This window comes from Galleria mellonella, unplaced genomic scaffold (genome assembly GCF_026898425.1).
Source record: "Galleria mellonella isolate WM207_F2 unplaced genomic scaffold, CSIRO_AGI_GalMel_v1 utg171, whole genome shotgun sequence".
Lineage (NCBI taxonomy): Eukaryota > Metazoa > Arthropoda > Insecta > Lepidoptera > Pyralidae > Galleria > Galleria mellonella.
The window spans coordinates 2,118,097-2,129,652 of NW_026442014.1; the positions used below are offsets into that span (position 1 = coordinate 2,118,097).

General features: G+C 34.9%; 1 protein-coding gene across 4 annotated transcripts in view; it reads right to left on the bottom strand.

Annotated features, from left to right (window-relative positions):
• Positions 1-7,789, bottom strand: part of LOC113518148 (rho GTPase-activating protein conundrum) — a 105,124-nt gene extending 97,335 nt beyond the window's left edge. The window contains exon 1 of one of the 4 annotated variants that reach the window (XM_052892932.1): positions 7,451-7,789. In XM_052892932.1, the coding sequence (XP_052748892.1) occupies positions 7,451-7,453 (3 nt within the window). In that variant the 5' untranslated portion in view covers positions 7,454-7,789. Of the gene's footprint in view, positions 1-7,301 lie in introns of all 4 variants that reach the window. The other 3 variants (XM_052892931.1, XM_052892930.1, XM_031913204.2) reach the window with 3 other exon arrangements.
• Positions 7,790-11,556: the final 3,767 nt, after the last annotated feature.

An 11,556-nucleotide genomic window follows, 5' to 3' on the forward strand; every position in this document is an offset into this window, starting at 1 on the left:
CAATATACCTAACCAGGTCGACCTCCTCACGGTTCCCCCTGGAAACTATCATGGTTAATTCCTGATGAATTCATCATGATGGGTTAACTGGCCTGTTTTCATTCTCATCTATCACCCTTCACTGGTGCTCCGCCAGCGTATCCCGTTAGCGCAGGCGGGGTTACCATACCATTTTCATGCTTAAAAAAAAACCATGGTGGTTCCCAAAGGGAACCGCGTGAAGGCCGACCTAATAGGGTGTATTACTAACAACCTAAGGCAATTCCCATTACTAACGATCCCTTTCCCCCAATAAGACCAATTATGTCCCTAATGTTCCTTCCGGTGTCATGACAAACGATACGAGAAGTAGTGTCACGTTTGTGAGTACTTATGGCCATTAGGGTTACCTTAAGTGAAACCAAAATGATTGCACCATTCAACCTTAACAAGTCTCACTCTATTTGCCGTAGAACAATTGTTGGTGTGACGCAACAGAAATGCTGCGCGCGCGCATGTTCGACGTCCGAGATCTTATCTGACCATCATTTATAGTGCTATGATATAGACATTCATACAGAATTATGATTTGAAGGTTAAAGTATCAATTTTCGTCTAATTATGAGAATATATATATACATATATATATATATATATATATATATATATATATATATATATATATATATATATATATATATATATATATATATATATATATTTGTGATGCGACCAAAACGCTATTACTTTTCTCTATCAGTTTTATTTCTTTATTTAATTTTTTTTAATTAAAAATAATCAAATTTATAAAAATACTTTAAATCCGTTGAGTCACAATCCAATACGATGAATTTAAATCATAGGTTCTGTCTATCCGAATACCATAAATTAAGGATAGTGCCTGATATGCCCAAATGTACGATTCCACTTCTACTCTTATATTCTCGTCAGTTGGATTCACGCTACTTCTGAATGCACTTTATTTAAAAAAATAAATGTAAATGTACACAAATATAGTAGATATTATGTGATTTATCTATACTTATAATAAATCTGTAGAGAGGTCAATTCTGTATATATATTTATTATATAATATATCAATTATATTTCCAAAATAACTATCAGGGGGTGATTAGTGATCGATACTGATGCCAAAAATGCAATCAGTAAAATTTTTATCTGTCTGTCTGTATGTTCGTTATAGAAACAAAAACTAGTCGACGGATTTTAACGAAACTTGGTACAATTATTCTTCACACTCCTGGGCAGGTTATAGTATACATTCATCACGTTACGATCAATAGGAGCAGAGCAGTGAAGGGAAATGTATCTGTTACATCAAAACCATTGAACCGTGAGAAAAGACATAGGCTATTTATTTTACGAAAAACGACGGAAACGCGGACGAAATCGCGGGCAACAGCTAAACTAGCTGATAATAAATTAATAAAACCATAAAGCTATTATTCCTCTCAAAGACTGATACATAAAATAGATCAAGCATAGATATCAAACTGTACCATAGATAAATTAATAATTCTTTCTATAATCTACGTCCAATATCATCAGCCACTACTAGGTCATAAATTACATATGAAACCATAAATATGTTAATATAGTTTATATATATATATATATATATATATATATATATATATATATATATATATATATATATATATATATATATATATATATATATATATATGGAATGGTAACCCCGCCCGCGCTATCGGTATACACCGGCGGGACACCAGTGAAGGATGATAGGTGGGGATGAAGTAGGTCAGTTAGCCCATTGTGACGAATTCAACAAGAATTGTTCACGATGGTTTCCAGGGGGAACCACGTGGTGGTAATAAGGCATATTGCTAGCAATGGGCCTGTCAAACTCCATTGCTAACAATCCCTTTTCCCCCATAATTTTTATATTAGTATAACATAAACATGTTTACAGCTAAGATAACCGTTTCCTTAACACAAACAAGTTTATCTGAATAATGCATTTCAATGCAATAACAATAATAAATCACAAGAACAAGACGACAGCCGCTGTCCCATGCACATTATTACCTATATTTGCAAGTCAGTCGTCAACTTCAGTTACGGTGCTCGAAGTCGCAGACATTCACAGTTTTTTGCTAATATTACAGTTAATAGGATAGGATATATATATATATATATATATATATATATATAATACAGCTTGCGATCTTCAACCACATCCACGCAGGGGATATAAGGTAACTAAATATGGTTATAATAAATTATATATTGTATTATATATATATATATATATATATATATATATATATATAAATGCTTACGAATTCTAAGTTAATGCATACCTATTATGAAATTCTTTCGAACTTTTTCAATACTGTTAATTTAATGTTGAAATGATTTGATTATGAAAATGATGTTGGCAACTACTGCCAACCCCCTTTTTTATTTTTTATATTATATATACAAACAAGCTACCGGCCCACCTGATGGAAAGTGGTAACCGTCGCCTATAGACATGAGCAGTACCATGGACATAACAGAGTATACTGTTTCGCCCATGATACCCCCCATGCGTTGTCATTCCTGAGGACTCAGATGTTATTCCTCTGTACCCAGTAAATTCACACCATATACCACCCTATCAAACCGAAACAGCCCTGCAAACACAACTGCTTCACGGTTGAAACACCAATAGGACAGAGATACCCAAGCAATCGACTTCTGTACACAGTCTCCCTCCCCTCACCCTAGGGGGAGGCTTATGTTCACCAGTGGACAGTTAAAGGCTGATATGATGATTATGATGATTATTGAAACGATATTCATTCCTTATATTATAAAATCATTTTATAATACAATAATAAAAAGAAAAACAGTGATAGGGAAAGAAAAATACAGCTTGCAATCTTCAACAACATCCATGCAGGGGAATTGTGCCATGCAGTTGTTTTATCACTATGCCTTTTAAAATATACAAGGTAGATAATTTTGCTTTAAACCTAAGATTTTTAAATGGGTAATGAGCTTGCGGTTTACGTAGTGGTTACTGCATTACAAAACAACAATCTACTGCCGCTCTGTGGAAACAACTAGAAGATAAGTTCTTCTGAATATTCGCTACTATATATAATTTGTCTGAAATTTGGCTGCGAACAATTAGTTACACATTATTAAGTTCCGAACATAACGTTAGTAGATGCAAAATACTAAGGGTCCATATTCTATTACAAAAGTAACTGAATTGAATAGTATAGTAAACGTATTAATGGAGACGTCATATTAACAATAATATAATTTAAGATTGTTATCCACAAAAGAAACCGACTTTAAGTCGATTTCATGACAAAATCACCAAAGGGAGACTTTGTACAAAAGTCGATTGCTTGGATACCTCTGTCCCATTCGTGTTTCAACCGTGAAGCAGTTGTGTTTGCATGGCTGTATTTCGATACTGATGTATATTGCTTGCTTGTTTGTAATTCTTACCAACTTATTGAAATAACTGAATTTGTAGACACTTGTCCCCAAAAAAAGTGTTATAAACAATTATATAAATGACGGATTCAATTATACGTATCGACGATAGAAATATATTGGAAAGCGTGGACTAAACAAACGATGGCTCTTGATTTATTTAAACAATTTAACAACAAACAGCAATCAACATTCAAGCGGACCATCAACGTGGAACTAACGCACCCGCGGACAATACTCAAAACGTTTTCTACTTTCATCAAATCGAAGAGACGAACGTGACATATAATGAAGTAATAATTGCACACGAATCTGAATCGTTAAGAGAAGAGAAAATCGCAGGGGAACAAGCAATGCGGCTGAAACTGTACTTTCAATTCAACAATTAGCAAACAAGCGACAGTGGTACAGCTGTCTGCACGCCACACGCCACACGCCAACATGCGACACCGCATATAGGTAAGTGGATCAGTTTACAGTGACACGATCATTGTTCATCGTCTGCATACGACGACAAACCGTGGAAGACCAGAGAAAGTGATTTATTACAAATACCATATCGACCCATTAGCGTCCCACGACTGGGCACGGGTTTTAAGATAAAGATAGGTATTTTTTATGGGTTAAAATGGTATGGTAACCCCGCCTGCGCTAACGGGATACGCTGGCGGAGCACCAGTGAAGGGTGATAGATGAGAATGAAAACAGGCCAGCTAGCCCATCATGATGAATTCATCAGGAATTAACCATGATAGTTTCCATGGAGAAGCGCGAGGAGGTCGACCTGGTCGGGTATATTGCTAGCAATGGGATTCTCAGTCTCCATTACTAACAATCCCTTTCTCCCCAAAGTTATAAAGATGGTCTACTATAACCATGATGGCAGTTTCTTATCGGGTTTTATTTTTGATATATATTCTTTTCTTGCACTAGTGTACTATGATTAATTTCATTAGTCATCTCGTTGAACATTCTGAAGATAAAACGGATTGATGACATATTGTATTAAAAAACAAACTTTTATGTTACCGAGTACAAAATTAACAAATTTACATTTTTAATTCCTTTTTTATCTTTCCCTTTAAGGAATATATTTGTTTAAACCCTTTCATAACTCTTGACTACTAATATACAGAGAATTTACAATACTCAAACTAGATAGATAGATAGATAAACTTTTTATTTGAGCCATTCATGACACACGTAAATTTACAAATGAGTTTATACAATCAAATTATTTACACTTCTCAAAATATACAACAAAAGATAAAATATGAACATATGGTTTCGCCATGTGTGGTCGCAGTGACCCAAATAGGCTACAGCTCAGTGATGGTTTTGCTTAAAAGCAAAGCACTGATTTTCAGCTGCAGCCTGAAGTTAGGCTACACGGACGCGTACAACAAACCTAGAGTGTAACCTGTGTAACAGCTAAAGATAAAATTGTATTATATAGATACATACTTATATAAATGATGCGTAAATAATATATTTTATTAATTAATTAAACATACAATATAAATAATTCACCATAATAATTATTATGTTGAAAGCAGTCGCTACCAGGCGACCAACCCAAGTTTTTGTTTAGTTAATAAATGCTGTTTTAATAACTTTTTGAAAATTGATTTGGATGAACTAAAACTCTCTGGACTTATTTCTTCATAACTCGAAAGCTGACACGATCACTTGTCTGTCTTCTTTATACAAAAAACACTTCGTGGAAGACCAGAGAAAGTTATTTATTACAAATATTTGATGAAAAGGAAATTTGCGCATACCAATCGGCCCTCCGGCAATGTATTCCATCAGATGCCAATAATAACAAATATGATTAGTGATTTAATCAATCATATTGTTGAAATTTGTAATTCTTCTTTCACATTAAATAGTTGGATACCATCGATTAATGGAATGGTATTTTTAAAATATTTCATACAACCTCGTTTTTTTTTTTTTGCTGGGTGAAAATGGTACGGTAACCCCGCCTGCGCTAACGGGATACGCTGGCGGAGCACCAGTGAAGGGTGACAGATGAGAATGAAAACAGGCCAGTTAGCCCATCATGATGAATTCATCAGGAATTAACCATGATAGTTTCCAGGGAGAACCGCGAGAAGATCGACCTGGTCGGGTATATTGCTAGCAATAGGATTCTCAGTCTCCATTACTAACAATCCCTTTCCCCCACAACATTTTTTACACAAAGCCATCTTATCCAAACGAGAGAAAATTTAACTTATACCGCACCATTTAAATCTGAGACATACAGAAGGTTATAAGGACAGCTAATCTGCCTTATGAAATCATGCCTATGGTTCATTTAATTTCAATACAAACATTATTTGTGTAACTCTGGCATATTAAATACTATAAAAATGTAGTTTTAATGGAAAATGAAGTGTGAATAATGAAACTTGTAGAAGAATATAAGTATTTACCAGAGGGAGACTGTACAAAAGTCGATTGCTTGGGTATCTCTGTCCCATTCGTGTTTCTACCGTGAAGCAGTTGCGTTTGCATAGCTGTGTTTCGATTTGAAGGGTGGGATATAGCGTAAATTTACAGGGTACAAAGGAATAACACCTGAGTCCTCAGGAATGGCAACGCATGGAGGGTATCATGGGCGAAACAGTATACTCTGTTATGTCCATGGTACTGCTCATGTCTATAGGCGACGGTTACCACTTTCCATCAGGTAGGCCGTCAGCTTGTTTGCCATTTTAAGTTGTATAAAAAAAATCTTTTTACAAAGTTTAAATCTAAAATCCATCAAATGCAAATAATTATCAGAATCAAAATACTTAAGTAACAAACTTAAGTAATATGAGAATAACGCTACCAGTTTAAAAATTACTTTGTAACTACTCCTCCAAAATGAGTAAGAAATTAATCTCGCCGTAAACTAGTCTGACTACCATCATGTTCAATTAAATTCATAGCTAATAAAAACACATAATAGGTATAAATTGTGGACTAAAAAAATTTCGACTACAAGTACAGGGAAGTTATTACAATACGTATTCTGTGTGCTCATAAAGTTCAAGTACATAATTATCTTTAAGAGCATATGCCGGTTAATAACCGTGTAGGTCAACAGATGCCCTTTGCATAATTGTTTCTGAATTAAAAGCCTTCATAAATTAATTCTAACTTACAAGTACAGGTGTTTACATGTTTGTTTGCATGACCATAACAGCTGCTTTATCAGCCTATAAAGGTATAGTTAGAAATTCAATTAGAAGATAAAGATCTTGAGCTTAGAATAATGGAAATAAATTACGAATACTAATAAATGTAACGGGACATTCCCAGAAAATAAAAGAAACATGTTTGTTTGAATTTATTTTAAAGATTTATTGACAAAGATAGATCATTGCAGTAATGATAGATAAGAAAGTAATGCAAATACAATACATGAAAATAATAATTAAAAAAAAATAAAGTAAACAGCATTATTTTATGATCTCTGTTGTCGTGCGCTGTTTTTTTTTTTTATACTATAAAAATTTAAAGTTACTACCTATGTGAGCCAAAACATTGCAACAACTATTGTTGGTGCTACCAAAGAGAATAATGAAATTAAGCAATCGTTTATCGGACCATTATCATATACTTATCACGTTGATTATACACTCACAGACAAAATGTTAACTATAACAACACAGCATAGTACTCACACTAGCGTTGCCAACTAACAACAAAGCACAAGTGACATCAATGAGCAGGCTAGTTAATGTTGGTTAGCAATTAGAGGATATCAAATGACGAGCACAATTGGAAGCTACTGTCTGTTTAAGCGAATCACTTAAAAGCAAGCAAAAACAAACACATACACTAACCAATTTCAACATCCGTATTCGCGGAGAGGCTGCTCACACGAACTGTCAGTATCAATACATACAAAAGCCTAGTAAACTAGTTCTAATTGAACCATCAAGCGTCCACGACACACACACTCACTTTTACCAAACTAATTATTGTCGAGGACCATTCGAAACACGAGACGAGAGTTTGTTATTATGTTCCGCCACGCGTCGTGCAGGTAGGTAGCTGTTTTAAACAATCGATTCACTTGTTCACAACACCCATTCAATTCGTTATTCGAGAAATAAAACAATTCGTTTTGTTTTTGCAATATTAAAAAATCACTCCGACTCGATAAGGTTTTTTTATTCACGTTAAAACTTTTGAGACAATGGAATGACGCGACGAGCGATATTGTCAGCGGTTGGCGCGGCACTGGCGAGAACGAGAAATCGAGAATGAATCGAATAGCTATAGGCTCGCTATCGTATAGTGCCTCTCGCTCGATCGCGCAGCCTCTACGCTACCATAGCCATACCACCGCCGGAGCCCCCAGATGATTCTGTAACGACCTCACACGCACCAAGTTACACACTTTTTGTCGCCGCTCCAGATGGTTTTCGTATCCCGTGGAATTTAAAAATTACATTTTCATTCGAAATATCTGAATCGTAGTGCGTCTATTTAACCGTTGATTCAATAAAAACTTATTCAACATTTAAATAGTTTGTTACACTAAATAAAACTGCATTAAGAGAGATATTAGATCTCAGATGGAGAGAACAATAGTCTTGACATAATGAGTTTTGATTTGGACAAAGACATTTTAAAATTCTAATTATTAGAATGAGTTACCTGTGAGTATATATGATAGCGAAAGAATAAAAAGTTGAGAATAGACAAGTAATAACACTTTAACAATGAATCATATTCAAAATAAGCAATTTAAAGTAGATGTATATGAATGGTTGAAGCCTATAGCTCTGCTATATACATGACTAAACTGTAATTGCTAGCTGGTAGCAATTTGGCCACGATTATTGTAAGAGTGGGATGTGATTTTAAACGTGATTGGATATTTCTAGTTAGGCGTGATACGATCGCTCTCACATCGCGGTGATATTTTGCTCTGATTACAAATAACTTGGCATTACTGTCCCTCTACAATAAAGATATTGCATGTTATCAAACTGTTATAAATATGTTTTTACTCTTATCACACCTTAATTAACTATCACGAATAATAGCAAGGCTTTTGTTCAAAACAACAATGTTTTTGTGGCTCATAACATGTAATATTGAGTAAAAATGAGCTAAATTATCAATTTGTTTGTCATAAACAAATCCATAATTACTGCAGATTCCTTGTAGCATCAAAATTTCAGTATAATCTTTTTATTGTCAAATATATTTTGCACTATTCACTAGGCAATTCTGTCGTATGGCTCCGGCATAGATTAGGCCACCCCTTCCTTTCCCGTGGGTGTCGTAAGAGGCGACTAAGAGAACTTAATAGTCAAGGTGTACACAGCAGCGTCCCTCTTAAAGCCTACCCGCCTGTCCAGCGTGACAACTACTGCAAAACCCCCCTTTTGGGGGGAAGCCTATGTTCAGCAGTAGACAATAATCAGCTGATATGATGATGATGATGATTATGCACTGTGAATCTTGTTTTGTTGGTATGTTTATAAGAGATATTGTTCATTCATAGTTTTTTTTTAATGGACGATAATGGAATGGTGACCCCACCCGCGCTGTCGGTATACACCGGCGGGGCATCAGTGAAGGATGATAGATGAGGATGAAGTAGGTCAGTTTATTTATTTATTTATTTATTTATTTATTTTAATAAGGCACACATAACAAATTATAACCTTTTGTTAGGTTTATATATAGATAATTATGGTGTTAATGCTAGGTTACAATTCAAAAACATGTGTACACAACATGATTAACATTTAAACATAACATTTCAATTTCGACACGTGGAAGACATAATAATTAGTAAACATTATATACATATACCATAATTTACATTAAAAGAAATTTAAACCATAAAACTATCATCACACAAGAACAACAGCCCAGCCTTAGGATGGCCTTAACATGAACCACATCACTAAATACCCGTAAACGTGCAAGTTCATTCCAAACGGCTCACGCACCTCCTGAATGATGACAGCTTCATGTCGAATATATCAATGAATTTCAGTCAGTCAGGTCAGTTAACCCATCGTGATGAATTCAACAAGAATTGTTCACGATGGTTTCCAGGGGGAACCACATGGAGGTCGACCTAATAAAGCATATTGCTAGCAATGGGGCTGCCAAACTCCATTGCTAACAAACCCTTTTCCCCCTGTTAATTCATGGTTACAGTTAACTAAAAAAAAAAACAATAATACTTATTTATAGGTGTGTAAGTGAGGATGTCTGTTTATTACCTCTTTATGCTTTAATAGCTCGTGAAATTTAGCATATTATACATAGAATACAATGACTCAAGTTACTTTGCTATCATTTTCAATCAATACCCTGGTCACATGGTTTAAAATTATAGCCATAGTTAGTCTGAATATAAAATCTACTCTTTTGTCTCCCTAACAATAAAAAAAAATCTGCATCCTACCAAAGTCGATTGCTTAGGTACCTCTGTCCCATTCGTGTTTCAACCGTAAAGCAGTTGTGTTTGCATGGCTGTGTTTCGGTTTGAAGGGTGGGATATGGCGTGAATTTACTGGGTACGGAAGAATAACACCTGAGTCCTCAGGAATGGCAACGCATGGGGGGTATCGTGGGCGAAACAGTATACTCTGTTATGTCCATGGTACTGCTCATGGCTATAGGCGACGGTTATAGCTTTCCATCAGGTGGACCGTCAGCTTGTTTGCTATTCTAAGTTGTATAAAAAAAATGCAAAAACAGTGAACAAATAATTTGCAATGTCATTAGTAAAAATTTTCCGCTGCTGTCAAACTACTCAAGATAGTGCAAGATTTATGTACCGGCGTGTGACTGATACATTTTGCTTCAATCTTGATATTACAATCGTATATACGTATGTAAAATATGATCGAACGCGTCAAAAAATTGTGAAAACATATGATATATTTGCAAAAATATCAGATAGTGGAGATAAAAATGATCTTAAAAAAGAATTAGCTCATTGAAAATCAGTTAAAGTGGTAAGCAGATTTAAGTTTTGTGTTTCTACAATAGATAGAGATACTGATTCATAATTTATAGTCCGCTAAGATATTACAGATTGACCTATGTATTGATCGTGTCATAATTATACTTGTAATTTATATTTACCTAGCTATGTCCTGCGGTTTTACCCGCGTGCGTTAGTGTATAGTGTGCTATAGGTTAAGTTACGATATAGCCTGACTACCAACTTTCATTGAAATCCTTTCACAATTTTTTGCGTAGTAAAGGAAAAAAGATTGTTACTGCATAATCTATGGTTGCTGAAAGGAATGTGAAGTGTGAAGCAAATTGCGACGACCCACTAATCAGCAGCCACATTCACGTCATTCGTTACAATTCAATTGCATTGTATACCGTCACCTCTTCTTTTCATGTGTATTTAAATTGTTGTAAATTTATATAGTTTAGTAGCAATATTAAAAATCATATCAAACAACAACAAATTCGTTATTACTGCAAATCCAGTAAAATAAAATTGGAACTACCCAATCGGCAAGGGCAAACCAACGCACACATGCCCAAATAAAGATCTATCCATACATCCTCACAAATTTTATGTTTCATTTATAATCGTCGTCATCATATCAGCTGTCCACTGCTATGTGCGTTCAGCAGTGGCCTCCCTCCCAGAGGGAATTTTGCCAGTAGTTGCCACGCTTGGTAAGTTGGTATGGCAACCACAGTTGGATTTTGGTGATGTTTTAAAAGAGACGCTGCTGCTCATCCCCTGACCGTTAAATTCCCTTAATCGCCTTTTCCCTTAATCGACACGACTTAATCGAAACGAAACGTAAATTCTATGCCGGATCACACGGCTATTAGTTTATAAAAGTTGGAGTATAACAAACATAGCTAAGGTAATTAAATTATCTTTAATTAAATATAGACATATACATAAATATACAAAAAAAAATAAACATACGAGTACATTTTAAAAATAACGTCATCAATTTTGGTCAAAACAGAGCCGAAGCTAATACAAGAAAAAAGTGCACGAAATCACAAATAAAATTAAATGTACTCGTAATATATAAAATTCTCGTGTCGCGATGTTTGTTACCAAACTCCTCCGAAACGGCT